The sequence below is a fragment of the Esox lucius genome, chromosome 4, assembly GCF_011004845.1.
Source record: "Esox lucius isolate fEsoLuc1 chromosome 4, fEsoLuc1.pri, whole genome shotgun sequence".
NCBI classification, from domain to species: Eukaryota; Metazoa; Chordata; class Actinopteri; order Esociformes; family Esocidae; genus Esox; species Esox lucius.
The window spans coordinates 9,624,847-9,650,836 of NC_047572.1; the positions used below are offsets into that span (position 1 = coordinate 9,624,847).

The 25,990-nt window shown below is 39.8% G+C and overlaps 1 protein-coding gene across 7 annotated transcripts in view; it reads left to right on the top strand.

Moving 5' to 3' along the window:
• The window catches only part of fstl5 (follistatin-like 5), a 179,587-nt gene that overhangs the window by 43,305 nt on the left and 110,292 nt on the right, over positions 1–25,990 (top strand). For all 7 annotated transcript variants that reach the window (XM_034291899.1, XM_034291900.1, XM_013132285.3 and 4 more), the window contains one exon: positions 9,334–9,585. In XM_034291899.1, the coding sequence (XP_034147790.1) occupies positions 9,334–9,585 (252 nt within the window). The remainder of the gene's footprint in view (positions 1–9,333; positions 9,586–25,990) is intronic.

The following is a 25,990-nucleotide window of genomic DNA, read 5'->3' on the forward strand; positions in this document are numbered from 1 at the left end:
AAGGTAATGTGTGCAGGGAGATTACATATTCATTGCGAATGCGATGGTGTGCATAGTGTTCATAGACATTAAACTCATTTGCAACTGTCAAGTTGTTTCGAACTTCGAAGTTGTCATCACATGGCATTAAAAAGTATTGAAATGCGATAGCTGTTGACGTATTTGGCTTTGGTTGATAACCAAACCAGCCAACATATATCAAAGACTAAACATTCTACTTTTGACTGGATCATTTTTCCTGTTCATTAACACTTATAATTATTAGACCAACACTGTCAGGACAGGAATGTATGGGATTAAATGAGGTGAAACAAATCTAATTGAGATTAACTAGTTATTATTAGTATTGGTGATCCACAGTGACTCATGGCACTTACAACAGAGCCTGAATGAAGGATCATTGTCTTCCCCCTTCCCCCGCTGAAGGTCAACCCTGTAATTGTGTATGGAGCATTATCTTAAAGAACGACTCGAGCTCTTGGTCAACATTTCCCCCTTAAATGCATTCTTTATCTGGGCACCAAGAATGGATCAGGATACAAGTTATAGAATGAATTCTGAAGTAGCTCATGAGTTCTCACTTAGCTACACAAATCCGTGGCTGAGAGGGCAAGTATCAAGGTTTGTAATTCCAGAGTGGTTTAGTCCAAAGCCTATTCATAAGCATTCCTCAAGAGGAAATATCTCACTTTGCTCTCTCTCCAAAGTTTGATTAGAATCGTGATGAAGATGGCAGTGCAAGTATCTAAGCCAGTGTTTTGTTGACTTTGTGGAAATTAAAGCAGGAGGACGTGCAGAGATCTTGGGTCTCAAGAGATTAATAACGCTCTTAGATCTGTTACTCCTCAACCCCCTGCCCCCCCCCCCCCCCCAATTATGCTCCTAAGCTTATTGTTTGCGATCATTATCAGGGAGCTCCTGTTAAGCATAAATACAATGATCCAAATGACAAAATCTTGGAACACCGTTCATGGTTGTATCGCCCCAGTCCCTACATGAGCTTAGAGTATCCTGCCTTCATCGCTTCGGTAGTCATTCCATTACCCATTTTCTCTGCGACACTTTGCTTATTCTGTCCAAAATAAGGCCCTTTTGTGTTAAACAGAGGTATATTCTGTGGCCTATTCTGACATGGCACTGATCCATTTATGCATTTACTGTGGTTACGACTTGGGCCCGTGAGAATGCAGGCATCCATTAGGGTACCTTGTTCTAAATCCTGCTATGGTATCTATAAATGAATCAGCAGATAAATCTATGGATAAATAAATAAGTAAACCTCAGTTTCTCAAGTTCATCTCCCTTTATCTTTCTATCTTAATAGCTATATCCTTGCCCACCTCAAAGTACAGTGCAGAGGATAGACCACTTACAGATTATTTATTTATTTATAAATAATGAATGACCAAATTGGCTTTGTATGCATTGTATCTGTAGCACTCTGTGTCTTTTGGAAACTACAGAAGCAAAGAGAAGCCATTTTGCAGGCTCTCCGTGTTTCATAGGCCTGAGTCTTCTGGAATGGATACAGATTTGTCTTTCAATCTTTGGTCCATTCATGTCAATTGTTATTGAAATGTTTCGATCCAATAAGAACCAAACTCACCTCTGTTAAGCATTTATTTGGTTCTTGCAAAGGCATATTTTACAGGTGCCATCAACCTGCCATTTATATCTCCCCCTTTTAGGGGAAAAACCTGTGACAAAGGGAAAAAATTCTGCTTCTCGAGAACACACTCGTAGTCACATACACACAAACAATAACTGGGACATCTGTTTTCCTCCCCTCGACCAGAAAGCCAGGGGTCAAAAAGCCAAAAATAATAACTGAACCAAACCCTCCAACCCTCCTGATATCTTCTGTCACCAAACACAAGCTGTGGCGAGCTGCCAGCAGCAAGACAGCTTAATGTTATATGAATTAGCGCTGGGAGTAGTGTTAGGAGTTGACAATTAGTCAAGCGTGGCGCGCTCTGACAAATAGGCCCGTTTACTGAGATGGTATGAAGGATGCATTCTAATGTGGAGCCACTGAGAGAAAAGAATAGGCTCCTATATACTGATGAACCCAGAGAGATTAATGGGATGGAAAGTTCCGTCCTGGACAAGTGAACGTGCAATTGGATCGCACAAACAACACCTTTAGACGTCCTGTGCTTCTGTCTAGAACAGGGGACAAATTCTCACTTGTGACCAATCGATTGGCTTAGCACTCTTGGATAGGTTTTGCTATGTGTTGACAGCAGTTTTCCTGTTGAATACTTAGCTAGTTCCCTGTCTATGTTTACATGGCTTCACTTGTTTGCCATGTACATTGAGAGGAACCCAAAGGCCTGTGGTATACAATAATTCATGCGGAGGAGAAACATCAAGGATTTGAAAATGTCCTGTCTGCTTTAACTGTTTGCATATGTTTTGTATCTTAAACAGTCACGTATGAGATGAATTTTGTTCCTGCAACACCAGTGCAACCCATGAGCCCTACTACGACAAGCCAACCTCTTATTCGTGGCCATTTCTGTAGTGTAGGTAGTGATGAGATGCCCACACAACATGTGAACAACTTCATAGGTTGCAACCTCACCAAACACCAGTACTGTTGAGAAATGTTGAGTGAAAACCTTGTAACAACCCTCTGGTATCCTCCAATGTGACATTGTGACAAACTAATTGCTGCAATCCTCTCAATGGTGTGTTGGCAGAAGAACAGCATAACATATATTTTGGAATAATTCTCCCATAGGGAGAGATATACCTATCTGTGTCATTGAGGATTTAGACAGATGCACCACACTGTTTCAAATGAAAAGAAAATGCAAATTAAGAATGTATTTCACATTCCAAATCTTTTATGTCTTTGCTTTTTAAACCTATATAATTATGGGAATTGGCTTAAATGGATATGGCTCAATTAAAATGTTTCCTTAAAGAATTAATATTCATAACCACGGTTTCTATTAAATGGGAAGAGTCTTGAAATGATGGGTTTATTACAGTTGAGGACACAACAGTTCACCTGAATCATGACTGAATCTAAACATCACACTTACTGTGCAAGTAGTAGTTTTCTTCTGTTGTTTAGATTTTAAGATTGATAACCATTTCATAATCATGACTTTGTCTCTTCACAGCAGCCGCCATTAAGCCATTTTCTAACACTGCTCATTGAAGTACGAAGTTTCCCAGAATTGGTGCTTGAGCTTCCAGCAACTAGTAGTCACTAGAGAGCAGTCTTACATCCCTCCCGCAAACCCGTCTGCTGCTGAAGCAATTTGCTCTGTCCTTTTGTGTGACTCCCAGACATTGTTTGGATGCTGAGAGCAGGATACAATTATTGGTTGTAATCACGCAGATACCCTGCGATGCAAAGCCTTAGATTGCTGTGCCACTTGGGACCCCGTTGCTGTTTTTTGGGGTAGTGAAGTATGACAAGGGTTTGCATGATAGGTCAAACTGGTGTCTCCTTATGGTCATCAATAGAATATTAAGTATATACAACCATCGCAGCAAAGGAACTGAATAAAAATATTATTTATTTTGGTACTTTCCCCCAAAATTTTAATATTGTTCTGAAACTAACGCAGATAGCTCTGATGATCTCATATAGAAAGGCATGATCAATCTATTAACAGCATCTTGGTGCTATGAATTGTGATTTAAAATATTGCGTTTAGAGAGGTTCAGAATAGAAATGGTAAGACATTCCGTCACTTCTGAAAAAAATAAAATGGCTCTGGGAAATCAATACGGGATAATCTGTGGGGATACTTTGGATGGGCTATGGGAAGCTGAAGGGGTAGAATGAAAATTGTGTAAAGAACTGTTTAAAAAGTAACTTGTACTGAAAATATGAATATATGGCAGAGCAGCCTCAAAGGTCAACTTGGTGGAGCAGGGCTGGTATTGTCCTTCGGGGCATTGGTAATGGAAGAAAAATAATGAAGGCGAATTGAAAATAGGAAGGATTAAAGAGTAATGGGTTATGCGTGCATTCTGTAGGTACGCCAGGCTCCCTGCCCGCCCTCACACAGTGTAGAATGGCCTTTGCTGTCCTTGGAAAATCACTTTGGTGCTGCTGGTGGATGAGGCGTTTTAAAAAAAATCTTTCTGCGTAAATATTGCTTGTTTATAAATTGTCTATTATGATTAGTCTTCTCTTGTGCCAGCGCAGGGGCTGCGCGGAGAAATTACGATTCTCTTGCTGTATGAATTATTTAGGAAATTATTTCCATTTGTTTTGGGCTGTAACTTTAAAAAAAAGAAATGAATAGTTGATATGTAACAAAAAAAGCTAAAGCGTGATAAGTACATAACAGCATTAGGTGTGCTTTGGTCGACGCGTCTCAACATCTACTGTCCCGAGTCTTCTGTGAATTGCTGCAATGAAGCGGTGCCTTAAACACAAACTGAATACTACAAAATTGGGAATAAAACAGAGTAAAAAATGGTGGGATGTATTGCGATGCGTGTTTGTTGCATATTATTCCTATTAGCAACTGTTCATTAAGCACGCTCGTCGTAAATGTTGACACTTGAGTTTTATAATATGGAAATGAAGTGTGCACATTGGGCCTGTGTGTTTGCTTTGCCTGTATGACATCAAACGGGGTTTATAATAATCCCCAACGTCTCATCTTTCAAAATACAAAGGTGAGTTCTCTTAATTTCCAGCCTTTGACTTACTCAGAAAAGGAAAAGTGTTAAAGTTGCCCAATTAGCAGGAGGCTCTGGAGCAACTTGTTTATGTGCGTTGTGCTCAAGTACAGAACATCTCTCAGTCATAAGCCTATGCACATACAGGTGTGAGTGTTAAGGGGTATTTACTGTACATGCTAAACAACAACTTTTTTGATGTTGCTGAAGTAGGGCAGAAATGATTTTCTCCTCGGTTCTGTTCGTGGAAGGACTGGGCCACCCACCCTAAGACAACGGGTTGTGTGTCTGATGTGAGTTCAGGAGTCACATCTAATTCGTTTCTGAACACAATGACTCAGCTGTAGGTGGAAGCGGCTGTGTAGAAAAGGGCATTTACAGTGCGTCCTTTATGGAAAGCATTAGTTTTCCCCCGACATCTTCTGCTTCCCATCTGAATAAGGCCTACAACCATTCCACATATTTAATGAGCGATATTCAGTATATTGAACACACTTATACTGTTTGGCCAACTCCCAGCTCAAAGAAAATATGTTTATTAACATGTTTTAGTAACAATGAGAGAATGTTGGTTCTACCTGTAGTCTGCACTTGTGTTTTAAAACCAATTAGCTAGATAGACATGCGTCATGATGAGTGGACCTGTGGTCTGCTGGTTGTACTCCCGGCCACATGCGCACACTGTGTTCTGTTGCTGGCCAAAGACCGGTCTCTACTCTTCACCACGATTTCCCATCTGAATCTGTCTCCTTCGGTTTCTCGCTGTCAATATAAGCCTGGGGGAAAAAAACAATTAAAATATGAAAGGAGAGAGAGTGGCCACGCTCTTTTAAAGTAAATTCATTACGGTTGTCAATTTACTTCCATTATGTCTGCAAATTAAAACAACTGTTTAGTATTGAAGGTAAACCCACACTCAACCCCCGCTCAACACAAATGTATTTATTTAGTGTCTATTGCAGTATATATATATATATATATATATATATATATATATATATATACAATGTCTCTATCTTCCTTACCACCATTAGTTATGTTTTAAGGGGGTGGCATGTAAGCTAGTGGTTAGGGCATCTGACCAGAAACTAAAAGGTTGCTAGAGCTGACAAAGTGAAAATATACATCCCTGGGGAGGGGTTAACCGTATTTGCTGCCGGAATGGTGATGTAAATGAGAATGTGCTGTCAGTCAACGTATATTTAAAAATAGGGTAAAATATTTGTACCTTAAAGCTGGATATTGTACATGAATAAACATGTTAGTTAATAATAGTTGTTTCCAATTTTGGACAACACTCTAGAATTTCACAGAGGAAAACATTCAGTTTTCCAGAAATTTGCAAGCAAAGTTCAAATCTACAGGATTTTACTGGGCACTTTTGTAGCACCAAGCTGACCACCACTACCTAGGCCCAAGCCTTTACTGTTTCGCTAGCTGGCAAGTGTCATGGAAGCCGTAAGGGAAATGCAAATTGACTGGCATTGCCTCGAGACAGGGTGGGAACTTTTTATGATAGATTTGCCTGTCTCATCGTCCTCTAGCGACTCCCTCTGTCAGGCTTGGGTGCCTGCAAGGCTAACTGAGGTTGTCAGGTTAGCCAACGTGCCCTCCCACGCATTGAACCATTTGACTTCCCCGTTGGAAGAGCAGTGTGGGAGAAAAAAACAGAATGGCTTGATGTGGATGCCTATAGGAGTATGACTTGCTGAAATTCATCTCTCTCGAGTCTGTTCAGAGGTACGCTGAGACCTACAGTAGGTACAATTTTATATAACAAATTGGGGAAGAAAAGAGGGATGAACATTCTTCAAGAAAAACAAATACAAACTCAAAACAACACCCTTCAACTAAATTGCCCCTGTGAAATAACTTGGCAGTAATATTCATCCCAAAGATGTGCCGGCACTTGAGTCCCCTTTTTACCATATAGCCTGCCCTGTAGTCATAAGCTCTGCAATGCAGTGTTACGAATATAGGACACAAAATCTCGTTGTCATTTCTTTGCAGATGTATTTTTTTTCTTGAGCAGGTATTAGTATTATACATTTTTATAGTCTTACTCAGTAAAAAATAAACGTAAAATGCCACCAGTGATTAATGGTACCACACTCTGGCAAGAACTAATCAGGCATCTTCGCGCCTTAAACAATCCAGACTATCAGGTTTTAATTTAGCCAATGTGGAGGAATGAATTACAGTTGTTAGAGATTGAGAGGCAGCAGCATGACACAGGGCCTGTGACCATGAATATATTATTAATAATGTATTTCCATGACAACAGGTATGCTAAAAATAATTTGTCTGCTTTGAAAATTTATGCAAATGCTTTTTTCTCAAGTGCAGACACCCTTTACAATCTTGCCTTTTTTTTTTTTTGTCAAGGCTACGTTACTGGTACGACTTTCAGGAAACTAATCCAAACAGGTGTGAGCGCCAAGTGCTGTGTTTCCCAATGTTTAGTGTGCTGTTTATTCAGATTCCCATCCTCTTGTTCTTTCACAAGCGTCTTCCGGGGCAACTTAAATCACCGCTCTAGGAAGAGAAAAGCAGAGAGCTTCCAAACTGTTGTTTACTATACTTCCGACATTCCCCAAGGATCTAGAGCCGGTATTATGGAAAACGTCAGAAGGGCTGTGTCCTGGGTTCATGGCAAAACAATTTGAGTCAGTGAATGGGATATACTTGGAAATCTAGGCTGATGGAAGTGAATGGGAGCGACTTAGATTCAGCTTTATGATGGCTTTGAAGGCTTCACATTCCGAAATGCATTACAAAGACAGTCGGCGCATACCAAAAGAGGAAAATGTTTCCGTTAACCACAAGGCTCTAGATGTGGATATATATTATTCGTTTCACAGATCACGATGAGAAGACTGCTGAACAGGGACAGTAGGCCCACTATGATCTCCATCATAAACACTCTCATCTTTGAACTCCTGCAGTGCCATTCTGGTCATGTCTGCCAAGTCCATGTAACTCTTTAGAGATAACATGATATGCATCTCTTTAAGAATGCAAAGCGAGTTGTTGCCCTTCAAATCTTGTACACTCGGGTCAGCGTACGAATGTTAAGACTTTCAGATTGAGCTGAATAAATCTTCCACCCGTTGTAAATCTAGCCCAGCAAGCATTTAGTTTTGCCCCAAGGTTCAGCTTCTTATTTTCCTGACAGTATTTTCCACTTTTGTCATTCCATTCAGATGAAGACAATTCCGAAATGCAGATGTGAATGGTGACATTTGTTCATAAACTATTCATGAGTTTGTGGTATGTAGCCTACAGCCGTTTGTCTGTCGTTCTCACCATCCTGCTCATTGCAATACAATACAGTTATTAATAATTAATGGCAATTACTGGAGTGAAAGTTCCAAAGCCGGCCACAATTAGAAATCCGGTATTTCTAACTAGTGTTCCGAACAGGACGCTGCTTCCGTCTGCTGGCCTCTGCACTCCTCTCATTCCGAAGGCGAGTCATCAATAAACGAATCGTTGCGCAGGAATTAGTCATTTGTCTTTGATGTCACCGGATCACGCCGACACTGGCCGCGCATACCAATTATCGACTCCCTCTGCCCTTCTCTGACCCCGTTGGTGGCGTTTGTGCACCTCGATGTGCAACACAAAGTCCCATTGAATAATCATTATGCCACAGTGCCGGAGGGGATTAATAAGCCACAGCGGACCACAGCCATTGATTGTATTAAATCAGGGCGCAATGTACACTTGTATTGTTTAAACCCTCCCTGACAGAGAAGGGATAAAACACCCAGGGAAAGTCCCTAATACCGGGACGAAGGCTATTTACAAGTCGTTTGTTTGTTACCACCGTGAGCTCCACCGGGCCTCCTGTCTGGGTATTCAGGTTCCCTGGCAATGGTTCGCCTCATCGACCAATGAGCGTGGAGTGTTTTTGATTTTCCTCTGTAGTAGGATCATTTATTAGAATGCCGTGTGCAACTCGCAGCACAGATGACTTGGTAATTGTGAAGAAGGCATCTGTGGAATTGTACAATCACGACGCACCACTAAACATTTAGTAGTCAATCGTAAAGCCCGGACTAAAAGATGGTTACAGAGCACCTTGTTTGTCTTGTTGTAATAATATAGCTCGTTACAGCAGTGGATTGTCAAAGACATGATATAAATTCAAAATAGTGTAGGGCTTACAAGTAGTTCAAAAGCTCTCTGACTAGAGTCAGCATTGTGAGTCTTTTTCATGGACCTCATTAGTCACACTGCGTTTGTTCATCCAGCATTGGAAGCCATGTTCCTTTTCCACTTGTGACAGATACCAATAGGAAATGTAACTGTTCAATACAGCATACAAGAGAAAGCAACCTGTCATTACAGGTGCCAGTACTGTACATTTCATGTGTTCAGAGGTCACTGCTCAATAATATTAACTGTCAGTGGAAGATGCAATTTCAAATACATGATAATTCACTCTGTGTGGAATGTAGTCCATTTTGAAACAGTTTTGAAAAGTGTTTTGCCTCATGTTTTACTGCATTACTCTTTTTGTTTCCAATGGTATGGCTTGTACAAATTTTTTATAACCCCAAGCTCCTTTAAGCCGAACTCGAAAGCCTTTCACTCTCTAAATATTACTCTATAATCTTTTTGTAACACTGTAATCTTTTTATGTTGACATTTTCCTTTTTTCTCTTTTCCTCGTAGGGTTTCCGGGCCATAACAATGGCTTCCAGAGTCCCTGTGAGCACAAGTACTGTGGCCTGGGGCGTCACTGTGTGGTCGACCACGTGACCGGTCAAGGGGAGTGCAACTGCTTGGACCGCTGTAAACCCCATTACAAACCAGTGTGTGGTTCGGATGGCAAGCTGTACCAGAACCACTGTGAGCTTCACCGGGCCTCCTGCCTGGATGGACAGAGGATAACCGTCATGCACAGTGAGGAATGCTTCTACAAAGGTAAAACTCCTAACTTCATCAAATCGATGTCACGGAATGTTCGGGCGAACATGTTATAGGGACTAAGCAATATTGTTTGGACATCTTCTATGGTTTATGTGTGGCCCTTTATGCAGGAGAAGGAGATGAGTTTTAATCTTCTGTATTCACTAGGCCATGGCTTCGAAAAGGCCTCCAGAGATCCCGCCTCAGCACAGATTTCAGAAATGCACAGCTTGCGCGGAACGTTTGTTTGTTCTTAGAAGTCATCAAACAAGATCTTGTGTCAAGGGTTTTTTACAGTCAAGGAGCCCACTCTCACTTTGTGAATGTGATGTAACATACTGCAGCTACTTTTTTGTTCACAGCTAACTCTTTATTTCTCTGTCGATAGAAAGCATTGCTTGTTTTTACCGTGAGCAGATGGTTGTACTGTACACACCACCGCTCAGATTTCACTAGAGAATTAGAAGTGCTCTGGAACATTGATTGTACAAAAGATTCCAATTACTTCCCATCTTGGTTGGAAGATTCCTTTTTAAAGCTCTGTAGGTGTATGATCGCGCTCGGTCTCAATAATATTCACATTTTTATCTGAAGTGTTTACTACTTCCCACAAATCTAAAAGCGTTGGTTTGGTGGAGCCATGGTCTAGTTAAGAGTTTCCACCATATTTCTTTATACCAGTCATTTGTTAAAAATCCACCAGGAGGAGAAAACAAGTGCTCACTGGATGATTGGAACGTGTTATGTATTTTGTAGGATTATTAATGATGAAAACATTTATTTATTTGAGTTTTTGATTGAATTTCCAGATTGATTTCGTGTCGCATATTTCCTGTCACTTTTGTAGTCAAACACAGATTAACTACACAGGAATACTTTAATAAAGTCAATTTAAAAGGTATGTTGAATTGACGTAATAACATAACTGAATATATGATATTTATATCTATTTTCAGAAGAAGCTAACCAAAGTAATAGAAATGCATAATGACAGCTTCACCACTTCCAGGGCTAAGAGGCCATTCAGTCAGGGCTGTTTCAGCATGCATATGCAAAGGCTAACAATCAGACAGGTCTTTTTATCCCAATCAGACAAAGACATTTGGATCAATGAGCTGTCCTTCATTTTCGGATACTCTAATCAGCTTGTCAAAGGTCCTGTTGGGTCAACCCTCCTCCCCTGCCATCTGCAAATCAAGCCTCAATCAATGGGAGTCCATGTGGGATTGTGATATTTGACTTAAAAAAAAAAATAACATTTAAAAACACCTCTCTGACATTGTTTTTTCTTCTCTTCACTTTCTTTCTTTCTTCTCTGTCACTGTACACATTCTTTTATTTTTTTACTGTGACTGATTGAAATCAATTTATTAGATAAGAGCAGCAGACGGGACTCGTAGACCTGTTGGTCCAATTAGAGCCTTTTCTTATTTAAAATATTCATAGCTCCTTTAAAGCTTAATTTTTTCCCCCTTATTTTTTGCCACTTCCTGCTGTGCCGTTATTCTTTTCCTGATAGGGCAAAGCTAGACTAATGTTTACAACATTTGTTTTTCTTTCACATTAGTTCCCGCAAAGGTCTTGGTGGCAAATCGCTGCAGAGGATTCGTTCATTGCAACGGTTAAAAAAAAACAGTGTAAATGTTGCGTATTAGATAATTGAGGCAAATGTGTGCTGGAGCTTAAAGCTACAATGGAGCTGTAATTATACTGTATTATGAATGGGTTATTAGTGGTGAATTATAATAAGCCTAAATGGCATATAATAAAACATGTCATTCACTTATTTAAGTCCCATGGTGATCCTGATTTTAATTTACTTCAAATGCATTTGCGTAAGTACTTCTATACTAATTTTGAATAATTTCTAAATCACTCAACAGAAAAAGAAGTATATTAATGCAGACAAAAAATATGGTACATCATAACTATGGATTTTCCAAATTTAGAGCATGTAGTTTACCCCTATCACCTTAACGCCATTGGTAATAAAATAAACCAACTCAATGTCCTTCCTATCTAGTTGAATCAAGCTATTAATGGCTGACACACATGGATATAGACAATGGCTGACACACATATAGTGTTTAATCACACTAATGTCATGCCGATGCTACAGTCAGACAGGCAATAGACATCCAGGCTTTTTCCAGTCTTCTCAACCAGACTTTAGTGAAGTTGAAAATGCCAGATGAAGTTGATAGACGGACAATTAGTACCCGGGCCTTGGGCTTAGGCATGTCTAGCAGCAATGATTGTTTTCAAATGACAGCCATAAGAAGAACAGAAAAACCTGCCAGGCTCTTTTGAGTTGGCCTTAGTTTAATGAGTACATGTGGATATAGACAGGCTCTATCTGCACAGCGCTCTCTAACTCTTATCTCCGCGGAAGGACAGGATAAAAGATGACAGCCTCTGCGTTGACTGAAGGTTCTCATTAGGCTTCTGGATAACGTATGACCCCCGTCTAATCCACCGTCACCCGCCACCCTCCTCCCATCTCCCCCGCCGCTTGGTAACCGAGTCGGGATTGGATCTGATTGAAAATTAAGTGGTGCACAAAAGCTTGTCCAATCCGAGGGGGAAGTTGCGTGGATGGAAGCCGGGGCAATCTAGGCTGCAGGCGATTGACACAAGCGTAGACAATGAACAATGAAGCCTTGGCACACCAACCAAGTGTGTTTCAGTCACTTGCATTTAACAGTGGGATGACATTTTTAAATTGTATGCCGTTGTTTTCATGTGAAAAACATTGACGTCACTCATATGCAGCTACAGTTCAATCATGCAGTAGATTCTGTGTTATTGCTTCGATGTGTGCCCTCACTGATCTTTTTTCAGAGTTGAGATTTACCTGATTTCAATGTGCCCAGAGACAGATTTCAGGTTCCCCGTAAAAACCCTAAGGTAAAATATGTTTGATTATCCTACTTTAAGGTGTATTTGGTACATCTTGATATTTGACTAAGGGCTGGTGTCATTCAAACTTGCAAATGTAGAAGAAAAAAAAGTTTTCTGTGCAACGACAATGCACCCCTTCATTAAAACCAAAATAGCACTAGTTGCATAGCTTTTCTGTGTTTCTGAATAAATTTGCCAGATTCTGTGTGATCTTCATCTACTCCCCCAACAATCAACTTGAACCTGGTGAAAAATGTAAATGAGAGCCTGGACCTCGGAGGTGAGGTTGTGGTCTGAGGAGTTCTATCACGGCAGCGACCACCCTCCTTTGGTGACCGTGACGCTGACTTACAAGTGGCCGGGATGCCATGTAGAAAGCATTTGGCGACTCCTTCAGTCGGCTCAGGTTCCTGTGAAAGCTGCCTGAGGTCATCAGGTGATTGAGCGGGACCTCATGCGCTGACCCACGTCACTTCCTGGTGGAAATAAAGCGTAATGGCTCTGCTCACGGCTTGTTGCCAACGCCTCAGTTGGACCCATGCTGCAGTCTTCACCTGAATACGACATTGTGACAAGACGGCGATGTAGATACATGAGGCAAATTCAGTAAGGGAGAAAATCAGTTGAAAGGGTGGTTAAAACACTGTGTGTGAAGCCCTAGATTTAGCAGCTATATTAATTATTATCGAATTACTGAATGACACTGTGGCTTCCTTCCTGTAAGCTATTTGATTCCAAGGCATGACTGGCAATCCATGTTTTGGTTTTGTTACACTGTCAGTGGCTGACACTGTTTAGAAATGGTAACATTTTCAGATGATTTTAACAATATTGGTCTAATGAATGGAATGAGATTACCCATAATGCACGCTTAAGGAAGCTGAAACAAAAGCCTGGATTGCTGTCATGCCATATTTATAGATTGCATAGGAGTTTCATAATTTGGGTGAACTATCCCTGTAAATTGATTACATAATATCTGGTCTCATATTCCTTGTATGCAATGAATACATCAAGGATGTGACTATGCAAACTATTTAGCATTGGTTTTGTTTTGCCCAATATTTTCTGAATGGTGAATGATGACTGGAGTAATTCTCTTTTTAGGTAAGTAGATTAGATTTTTAGCACTTCTAATTAAATCCTGATAATGCCATGATTAAATAAAGAAATGAATGAATCATGATTAATAATGAGTGAGAAAGTAACAAAGGCTACAAAAACAACTCCAACATCTCCCTCTTACGGGGGATATTAATGCATCGATAACCTTTTCATCATTATGCACTGTCTGATGGCATCATCTTGAATGTAGGTGTGTTCAGAAACATATTATATTTTTACTTACATTAAAAGTGACTCCAAAATAGCACATGTCAGTATTCGCCAAAAAAGAATACGCTGTCATAACAAAATGCAAACGCATATAATGTTTTTAGATGCTTAAATACATCCATTCTCCATCCAATAAATGCAATGTTGGATCATTTAGCTTAATAGAGATTTGATCTGAACGCATTTTTAGCAGAAATCTTGAAAATCATCCAGAACCATTCGTTCACCTTTGCAGGTTGTATTTGCGTAGGGGGAACCTGAAACATCATCAGCCTTGCCTTAAAGGGAATGTTTTCTCACTGTGACGGTTTTCTCACTGTAAGTGACTTTTGTCACTGTAAATGAATATATTCTCACTATAAGTGAATGTTTTCTCACTGTAAGTGAAAGATTTCTCACTGTAAGTGATAGATTTCTTACTGTAAGTGAATATTTTCTCACTGTAAGTGCTACAGAGTTATTGAGCTGTTCCTCTTCATATGTTTCCCTCAAGGGAAATAAGTAAGTTCCTAATCTCTGCATTTAGTTACATTCAGGAAATAAAACAGGAAATACAATTGCCTGTCGACTTTAAGTATGAAGAGAAAACCAATTATATTTGATTATATTTGCTCACTTTAAAAACATATGATGTTGTTATGGCCAAGAAAAAAACTTTACCTATTGCTGGGTTAGTGTTGATATTGACTGGACATGAACTGTCTTTACTAATATCTCTCAACACAATGTTTATCTGAAATTACAAAAAGCCCTACCCATTAAACTCTTAAACACATATCTTTTATGTAGCAATTCAAAGGTCCGTGATCAATGAATGCAATAACAAAGCTCCACTACCTACAGTGAACCACATGAGCTCTCCAAAACAGCAAGCATGTTCATTTATTAACAGAGAATATAAAATAAACTCTTATAAATAGATATGTCAACCACAACTTACAGTATCCCAGTGGACTTAGCGGTGGTCCTCACAACAAATCCCTTCCCTGTTGATTGTTCCCTGTTGGCCTTCTGTACATCTGAAAAACATGTTCATGAAACCATGGTGGCTGCTTCTCCCCTGAGACCACCTACCTTAATGAGGTCTCGTTGGCTTTCGATCCTAGTGGGATTACCCAGCCTACACTGTATGTACAGTGAGACCTGAGAAGCTCTGCGCGTTCTGGCTTGTTTTAATGACTAAGCTTGGCACTGATGCGGCAACATTTCCCATGAGACCCTGGGTGTGGCCTCCATGTACGCTTGCATAGCCACCAAAGAAAAGCTTCTCATTAAATACTGCCTTTTGGATCATTACGTTTTCAAGGGCGCTGATTCCAAATCGACCTCCGGGGTCTATCCACAAGCCAGTTCTGATGAAATGTGTATACCTGGATGGCTCAAGGTCCCTTTTTTTTTTAAATGGTCTTTATTTTTTTTTGTGGTTGTGCTGGAGTGTTCAGTAGTGGTTAACACTTCAGTACCGGATCGTCCTAACACCCCAAGATTAAACATTCCGTCTCAATCTTCGCAGATTATGAGGCTCATGTGTAAATCAAATTTATGACCCGGGAACGGTTTGGTAACTAGTGTAAGAGAAATGATAGAGAAGCTTTAGTACTCTCTTGCCTGGGACGCTTTAGAGTCTAGTGTAACTTGTTTGGTAGAGAATATGGTTTACAGTGACAGGGTTCTGGGTTTGATTGACAGGGTGCCAAGACAAAAATGCATGCATGCGCTACTGTGAGTTGTTCTGGATAAGAGCATCTGTAAACTTATGCAAATGTAATTCATACCGGACACGTAGTGCTTTCTGACAGTTTTACTGAAATTCTGCTTCAAGAACATCTGCCCTTGTGGTCAAGCAAGTATGTGAATCAAAACCTCACAGAAAAAGTAAAATGTTTGTTTTTGTTCCTGGTCTTAAATATGAAATAAGCTGTGGCAGTGGACTCTGACCTTTCTCAGACCTTTAGTGATTGTGCGTCTCTCTTCTAAAGATCCGGAAGCTTCTGCGCATGTGCAAATAATGTTCTTAATGTATTATGCATAGGGTCTTAGTTGATTCTACTGCTCTCCCTCACGTCACATTTCTCTCTCAACTCAAGCCGTTCTGGTTGGATCAATGTGATCATGTCTCTGATTCCTTTTTATGAATATCAGAAATTAAATAATAATAATAATAATAATAATACATGGGATTTATATAGCGCTTTTCAATGACCCAAAGACGCTTTACAAAAACAGGCAAAACAAAGAACACTGAGAAATAAAATATACAACAATGGGTTGTAATACCCCTCCCACTGCTAATGTTTGAATGTATTTTCAAAAGGCATAGTCTAGGGTCTATGTTTTGTAGGCTAATTTAATATGTATAGGTTAGAACATTTTAGTTTTTCTTTCCATGGTGACTAAGGACTTGAAGCAGTGCCATTGGACAATGCACTCTGTACATTTGTGATTTTAGTCATCTTTAGTAGTATAATCATTTATACTGGCACCCCAGGTTTCTTAAAAGTACATGGCTGAATGAACCACTCTCTCACCCCAGAATGATAATTTTATCTAATTGCATCTGAAGAAATAGCACTGGTTTTCAAACTATCTTCTTGCAACTCTGCACATTTTGCCATGAAGCAAAGAAAATGCTGTGCCATTTCAAAGCTTAAATTACGGTTAATGAATGTAATATAATGTAACAGGAGAGACTTATGGAATGGACACAGAATGTGTTTTCAGGGCCCTGGTGGGCATTTTCTTAACAAAAAGCAAAGTGTGAGGAGGTGAGCTAGAAATCGAAAGACCAACCTTGGGTTTGGCCTGCAACCACGAGATGCTCCCTTGGAGTCCTGAAATTCCTCCTCAGACAATGTCCCAATAGGAGGCTGGCGTGTAAGGGAGGAGCTTGCTGGTAGCTTCTGGAATCTTCTGTAAGGTTTCAGCTGTTGGTGTGATGGTGATTTGTGGGGTGCGGTCGTGTGTCCTATATATACTGTGTAAGTTGAAAAGTAATACCAATATCTTGGAATACATCCTAAGTTTCTGTTGCCGAGGGTCAGGAATATAAGTCTTTGATAAATAACATAACATTTTGTTTTATTACAACCTCTTCAATATTTCAGTGGCTCACTTGACTGATATCAGTTTGATTTATTGTTGAATTAAAAAAAAAGTATCTGTCTGCAGAACCCTTAAGTAGTTCCTTAGATCACCACAGGTTTGGAAAGCCCTGTCACATAGAACCTTATCTATTATTTATAACACTGTTTTTAATAACATTATAAACAATGTATGTAAAAGTATGAATTGTGATTAAAATGGTGCTTTACTAACTTTGGCTGACTTCTTTATGGAACAGTTGATTATGGGAAAGAAGAAAAAGGCACGGTAACATGAATTAGCATAATCTTTAGAAAACAAGTATGAATTAATCTGCCTAAATTAAGACAAAATTCTATGCACACATATTGTGCTAACGCTTTGGGGGACAACTGTACCAAGAAATGAGCAAGGTGGGACAGGTGGGTAGATAAACAAGCCAAATGAAGTTTTCTTGGTTCCTTGTTTCTATGAGTCATTTTCAAGTCCAGCATATTTACAGTTACCAAGGATGCAGGAGAAATGGGTGACTGAGGATAATGCAAAGACGCGGAGCTCATGTAACCTGTGGAGCGGCATCAGTCGGCTAAGACAGATGCAGAAATATAACACAGCTAAGTTAAAGAGAGCAGGGTGAAGAGTGTGTTCCGTCGGTCTGGACAACCTCCTCGGTTTTCTTCAAAGGACCACCTTTTGTCCTGTCTCTAGTGCTCTTTGAAACATGGAGGAACTCTTGGTCCTTCAGGCCTTCTGTTGCTCCCCTCACAAATGATCTCTTGAAATGCCCAGCTTGGACTGGTTTTCAGGAAAGAGAAATAAAGGCAATTGACGAATTGCCCTCTCTGCCCTTTCTTTTTTAATTTATTTTATTTCTGAATTGAAAGAAATCTTATTATTGATTAAGGTGCTGCTTCAAGTCAGCTACTCCATCCAAACTTGAGACCTTCAGTGTTGCGATATGTATCTTCCACAGCACATCCGATGCCGTTCTGTTTCTTATCATGCTGCTCACTCAACAGCAAAGTCTTCCCCAGAATCCATATATGCTGGACTTAATACACTCTCTGGCCATCTACCTCGATTACGCTCACAGGTTTAGAGTTTCTAGAGTGCAGTTTGCCATAGAAAGTGGAGAGTGAGCAAAAAGTATCATTGACTGGAAACTGTTTAATGGTTTACAGATATTTAGTGTGTTTTTCTTTTTTATAAGAGTTTGTTTCTCAGATATTAATGTATAGCTTTACTATGATATTCATTTTGTGTGCTTTTTAATGTTTTCTATGTGTATTTAATAGTGTGGCCTGTGTATTTCCATGCATTTTGTTACTCCCCATCACACTTATGTATTTTAAGTGTGGCCTGTATGTTTTCATGCTTTTTGTTCCTCTCCATGAAGCATATTGAATCCAGAGACACATTTGCATTCTTAGCCAATGTTAACAGAGATGTTAAAAAAACATAATCCACCATTTAGAAGCTTGTCTGTGTCTTGCTTGTGTTTGATAAGGTGCCTAAATGGATTGCCTAAATATACAGCCTGTTCGTTTCAAAAGGTATCTATTGAACGTGTTAAAGTGTGTAGATTCCTACACCAAAGACGTCTGATCGTCGCCACAGAATACCTTCCTCAAACCAACCTAACCAAGAGGCTAAACCTGGCAGGGATCATTGGTTCATTCATGGGGGATCAACACACAAAGGGGAAATCTGGACATACTGATCCACCTTGGGTGTTGATCCAAGCAATCATCCCTTTCAAGGTACATTTCACACTCGTGGTCAGGTTGGTCTGAGGACGGTAGACAGCCGACAGCTTGGAAATCATACCCTAGTAGATAGAAAGCTCCTTAGATTCCTGAAATGAACTGCATACTTATAGTTCAGATTAGATCTCACAGGACCTCGTGGCATCCAAACTTTACCTGTGAAGACACTGAAAGGCACATTTTAGGCCCTGCATTTCTGTATGCAACTTTTTTGGTTTTGAAAAAATACAATTAAAAAGTTTGTATTTAGATTAACAATATTTATCACCTTTGATGATAAATATAGCAACTTAGTTGTGAAGGTACTCATCCAACAGATGAACAAACATACAAACCAAAGTGTGTCAAGTGGACAGACTAGTGCCCCTGAAAACCAGAGTAGCAAAATACGACAAGATTCTCTCTCTCTCTCCCACTAGTGCTTAGTCTCCTTCCTATTCTTTTCTCTCAATGCTTTACACTGTCCTTTATACCACATAGCAAAACTCACCTTCTTGTTGGGTTATGTGCTGTTGCAAAATATTGATGCATATTTATTGACCTTTGTCTTAAGAGTGGGCTTTTAAATGGGATTGTTTTTTTATTTGGGATTGATTTCTTTATTTTAGATGTATTACTTTCAAGGATGATGTAAATGGATGAAATGTCCTTTAAAGCTTGCTTAATTACTCTAAATGCTTGTGTTAAACATGACCTCAGAAGCAGCAGCCCGAGAAGAATGAGCCGTAGCTACGTATATAATGTACACGTTCACAGAGCTTTGGTCTCGAACAGAAAGATCTGTGAAAAATACAGATCCATACTCACTTGATAAATAAATATTGGGGGACATAATTATAGTGTTAAAGCAGTATATTTCAGTTTGAACACTGCACTTTAGAGAAAGGCTTCCCACTGCTTAGAAGCCTTTACAGAAATCAGTCAAAAATCACAGTTTCAGATTACTTCAGATGGACTCAGAATGAAGGTTTTTCATGACTTATACCACTGAGGCATCAGTTTAAGCAACAGTGAACATAGCACCAATGGTTTATCTGCAGTTTAATCAGGTTTTGAATCACTTTTGTGTGATGTACAGTTCTTGATCCTCAGCATTTAGGATGTTTGTATAAGAAAATTCTCAGAAGGAAGTATGATGGAATTTATGCAGTGCATATTGGACGGAACACCAGACCAGACTGTAGACTTTTAGTGGGTTGGGAATTGCACCACTTAAATATAAAGTACCCAGACAAGGTGACCGTGGAGCAATTCTATACCGGTTCTAACCAACATTTCTGTGTGCAGGTTGACCTAGGAAAGTATCATCAAGATTTCCTGCCCACTTATAGATTGAGCTCGATCTTGCCATTCTCTCTCAGCTCTCAGAACTTGTCCGACTGAATGTGCATGTATACCTTAGTCACAAAATTAAACTTCCTTGAACAAGTCTGCATGCACCAGGATCAATGCCTCTGTCATGAAAATACGTCATATTCATTTTCATTTTTTTTGTTTTTTATATATGCCAACTTTCAATTTCATGCCAGCAACGCATTTTAAAAATGAAGGGGCAACAAAAGACTGGAAAAGTTGTGTAATGCAAAAATCAAAAAACTGGAACATCTCACAACTGATTAGGTTAATTGGCAACAGGTCAGTAACATGATTGGGTATAAAAAGAGCATCCCAGAGAGGATGAATCTTTCAGAAGACTGTGCAGGCAAATAGTTCAACAATTTAGCAATAACGTTTTACTAGGTAAAATTGCAAAGGGTTTGGGGAGCCAATCATTTACGGTACATAATGTTATTAAAAGTTTCAGAGAGTCCTGATAAATCTCTGTATGCAAGGGACAAGGCCGAAAACCAATATAAGATGGTCGTGATCTTCGGGCCCTCAGACGGCACTGCAATAAAAACAGACACACTTCTGTAGTGGAAATCACTGCATGGGCTCAGGAACACTTAAACTTAAAGTTAAAACTCTACCATGAAAAGAAGGAATCAGATATAATCAGGATCCAGAAACGCTGCCACACAGGGCCTGAAGTCATTTTAGATGGACTGAGGTGAAGTTGAAAGCTGTCCTGTGGTCTGATGAATCAAAATATGAGATTCCTTTTGGGAATCATGGACACCATGTCCTCCGGGCTAAAGAGGAGAGGGACCATCCGGCTTGTTATCGGCGCTCAGTTCAAAAGCCAGTATCCGTTATGGTATGGGGGTGCAAGAGCTCACATGGCATGGGTGACTTGCACATCTATGAAGGCACCATTAATGCTGAACAATATAAACAGGTTTTGGACCAACATACAATGTCTTTTTCAGACAATGTCTTTTTCAGGGCAGGCCTTTGTTTTTTCTGCAAGATAATACCAAACCACATTCTGCACATATTACAACAGCATGGCTCCATAGTAAAATAGTCTGAGTGCTAAACTGAGTGCCAATACTGCTAGTATTCCAGACCTGTCACACATCGAAAACATTTTGCACATTTAAAATTACAGCAATTGGTCTCCTCAGTTCCAAAATGCTAACAGTGTATTGTTGAAAGAAGAGGTGATGCTACAGAGTGCTTAACATGCCCTTTCCCAAAAATGTTAAACTTGTTGCTGGCATCAAATTCAATAAGGGCATGCATTTTTGCAAAAACAATACAATTTCTCAGTTTCAACATTTGATGTTGTCTTTGTAATATTTTCATTTAGATATAGGGATAAATGATTTGCACATCATTGCATTCTGTTTTTATTTGCATTTTATGCAGCATCCCAACTTTTTGGGAAATGGGGTTGTAATTGAAAATAATTACTTTCTTATTAGGTAGCAGTTGTTACAACTCTTTCTTGTAATTGGTTGGAGGAAGTTTATGGTGTTACATGTACTTCTGTCTTAAAGAGTATTCCACTTTCTGCAATTTTGGTAAATGTAAAGATTAACCTACATACCATTTAATCTTTCTGACTCTAATTAGAATGGAAATATTAAGTTTAGTGTTGTACTGTATATTGTATGGTATCGCTATTCATTTGAATTTCTCTGAATTTCTTAGAGCACATGTTGTAATGATATGCAGATCACCAGGTTGCATTGCCAGCCTTGTTATATTATGGCGAATTGAAGACAGATGCTGTAAGATAACATTGCAAATGTATTGCATATCTCTTGGAACAATGGCCCAAATTGTTGATAATGTACATTATAAGGCACATATTCAAATTAGAATATTTCTTTGACTTTAGTCCCCTTCAGTCCCTTTCCAGTACTGTCAAGTGACCATCTAACTGTTATAATCAAACATGGGTCACACTGGTGTTTCCAGGCTCTGTCACTGACCAAAAGCCTGTAGGAATTAGTTTAGGATGCTGATATACATATTTAGGTCTCAGGACAGGGGTTGTGACAGTGATTTAAATTCATTCCTAGACATGCTACTAGTGGAGTGTAAGGTTGACAATTCATCACTTTTCCAACAGTAAAGGGAAGCTAAGGGCCCAGAGGCATTCGCCTCCCCTTAGTCCAAGCCAAGATCTGCAGTATACTTTAGGAAGAGGGTTACTGGATCTGACAGTCAGTTGAGCATGATATCTACTCTTTTCATATTCTTGCATTTTCAGAGTTTAAAACTGACTGTCCTAAATTTCACCAGAAAGGAATTCATCAATTTATTGATCAATGTTCTTTGAAAGATTTCTCACGGGCAATTACAATAGTATTGAACATTTATATATGCTATTTTATACTGTGACACGGTCACATAGACAAGTAAACTTTGAGTGTCTGGTAGCATATCCTTCCTTGGTAACCCTGAACAGTTTATGTTAATTAGCCTGATGGTTACAGCCCAATGTGGTCATATTTGCGTATTAGCTTTTGAAAAAATGTAGCCACATTTTTAATAACTAATACTGCAAAAGCTTTGTGATGTTAAGGACAATACTAGTCAAGCGTAAATTTCTTCCTTGCAAAAGGTGGTCTTTCTGAGAACTGCTACATCAGAGTTTACCCATGCTTAAACAACTTTAACAACAGTGCAATCAAAATGTCAAAACTACGCTGTTTTACCTGATGTGGTAAATACATTACTAGATTGAGGTTGGGAGAAAGAACATTTTTACCCCTTGTTGCTTGCTGTGCTACAGAATATCGAGGGGCGAGGACACTTCAATCAATACATCACAGGGCGAAATGGAATCATAAAGCACACAGTCAGGTGAATCGGAGTATTCTGTGGGAGATGAAAAGCTGTCATTTCACTTCAGAGGTTCTGGTCTTGTTTACACACCATCTGACTATCTTCCTCCATCAGTGCTCCCCAGCAGGCCTTCAAACTAGGCCATGCTGCTCCACCATGTTTGGAAAACCACCACACAGAGGCATGGCACATCAATAGTCAATGCCTAATAAACTTATGGGCTACGCGTACACCCATAGTCAAGGCAGCTTTTAATGACTGAAATGACAGAAGCCCTACAGGATTTATTATAAGACAAACACAACCGTTGTCTTTGATTGGCATTTGTATTCATAGAAGACTAAACATCCACGCCTGCCTTATTCATTTCACTTTTATTACGTTCTGTAAATGGGCAATTATTTCATCAAATACATGTAGAAAATGTAATAACAGAAAGAAACACCATCATTTGACTAATTGGCCAATTAAACCTGTTTTTATGTTGTTGCGACCAAACGTAATGTTGACAGAAAGGAAATGTCATGATCTGATTTTAGAAGAATCAATCTGAAAGGCAAATAAGATAATTCACTTCCATTATGCTTCGGAAAGCTTAATTGCTATCAGTGGAAATATCGATTCGAATATTAACCGCTACTATATACAACATCAACAAAATACTGTCATAATGTAACACTTTCCCTAAAACAAAAAGGATTTCTATGCTACATAAATCAAGTCATAATTGTACTTCAGATGTGTCTCATTTTTAACAAAGCAAGCGGTATAAACTATGCACAACACCCATGTGTCCATGTGTCGAGGGTTAGATTGTCTGCAGAGGTATTCCCCTCCTGTTTGAACCCATCTCAACCCTTTTTCTTTGATACAGCCGCAGAGCGATTCTCTTGTATCATCAGCTTCAAATGCAGAATACTGTTTATAGTTCTATCTCAGTCCCTCTCTTTTCCCCTCCTCCCTCACCGTTTCTCGATTTCATCCTCACTGAGCAATTTGGAGAAATAGAACCAAACAATTGCTGCCAAGATTGCTTGAAGCTGTGTGTTGAGTTGAGTTGAGTGAGTGATTGAGTGAGTGAGAAAGAGAAAAGGAAAGAGAGAGAGAGAAAGATACAGAGTGGTACATTTGATTGGAGTTGGAGAGTGTTGCCTTCTGCAGAAATCATCATATGAAAGCACAGTACATCTACCCCGAACTTGATGACAGAAAAAACACTGCATTTTTTAGATACTGGATACTTCTACAAAGATATTTCTCTGTAGATACAGGAGTCAAGGCACTGTAAACTAAACTGTGGTGGATATTAAATAGAGTGCAACACAAAAACCTATGATTTCCAACTGTAATCATGCTCAGTAATGAAAAATGAAAAAGTTGAAAGAAGGGAGAAAAACACTTTTGGAAGAAAAGTTGAAGGTCACTTTAAAACATAAAACAATCAGAGGCAAACGTTCTGATCCAGGATCTGTACATAAGGGCCTCTCTTGGGAGAGACATTGGTGGAAGAACTGTCCCTCTGATGCCTCTGCAGTATCACTTTGAATGAGGGCCCTGCCAAAACAGTATGTGTGAAAATGACTGAGAGGACTGCCAACACCGCAGATCATTTGTCAGGGCTAGATTTCAGACAAAACTGTAAGTAAAAGCAAGACTTTCATTGGCCACCGAATAAATATTGTCTTAACCATAACGCCCAGGCCAATATGATACATGCTGACTCCTAAAGCCCTTGAGAGGTGTTTTGGCCTAATTGTAGCTCGACTAACTTATACTTACCACAATACTGTTGAACTGGAACTGCTTCAAACAAATTCATATTAATTAATCCAGGGGCGACTGGTCATTAGGGGCAGGTGGGGCACAGCCCTGCTGCTTCTGACTGCGTTCTGCCGATTCGAGTTTGCAGTAGTAGGCCATAGGCTAAGCGTGAATGTGGGGCTAGCCCCTCTCTCACAATGCAATGTACATTGTACGTGTGAAAATATGCTCAGAATGTTGATCAATGTAGATCACACAAATTTGATGCCAAGTGGGGCTGACAGCTGGTAGCCCCAGTACAGCGTAATTTCATATTTCAGACCTGATTGGCTGTTTGTCTGTCTGGCGCCAACATTAGTCGGCATGAAGAGCAAGGAGGGTAGATTGTCTTTGCTAGCATGTTAGCTTCACAAATGCCAGATAACTTGAGAAAATGAATAAAGTGGAATTCATACTCGAATAACGGTTTGAAACCCTTAATTTGGAGGAGAAACGTGAAGTAAAGCGACTTAGTGCCCATCAGCCACGGGATATTGTCATCACTCAAACTGCTGGTAAAAGTAACCGCAGGTTTAACGTGGAGTGGTTTTTGAAGAAAATGGTTAGCATACAAAAAAATGCACTCTTCTGTTTTCCATGTCTGCTATTTGGTGGAGATGGTACTTGGTCGAGGACAGGTTACAAAGATTTGAAACATCTTTCTGAGAGATTTAAAACATGAGAGCAGCGGGAGTCATCTGGACAATCCTCTGAAATTGTTCTTACTTGGAAGGGGAAATGTCGCAGCCCATTGAGCAGCGTATCAAACAGGTGGAGGAAAACAGGTACTTCCTAAGTCGGATCATAACATGTTTTAAACATGTGGAAAATGTGAAACCGCACTGCGGGGGCACGACGAGTCGGCGAACTCCCTGAATCCTGGAATAGTCAGATCCATTTTTGAGGGCGATTCGAGACTTCAGAGGCACTATGACGCTCAGCCCATCATCAAATGGACATCTAGCACTGTACAAAATGAACTGTTAGACTGAATGTATGAAGTGTACAGGGCGGAGATAGCCAAGCAAGTGGACGAGACATCATTTGTTGCCATACAGGCAGATGAGACAATTGATGTCTCCACTAATGGTGGTTGTGTTGCGATACATGTTGCCTGACAATACAGTGACAGAGAGGTTTTTGGAGTTTGTAGAAGTCAATGATAAAACTGGACTCGGCCTCTCTAATAGCATCAAGGGTGTGCTGGAACCACTGAAGATGGGAGAAAAGCTGATCACTCAGATTTATGATGGTGCGTCTGTAATGAGTGGAAACGTCCGAGGGGTACAGACGCTAATGAAAGAGACATACCCACATGCCCAGTTTGTTCACTGCTATGCTCACCAGCTGAACCTGAC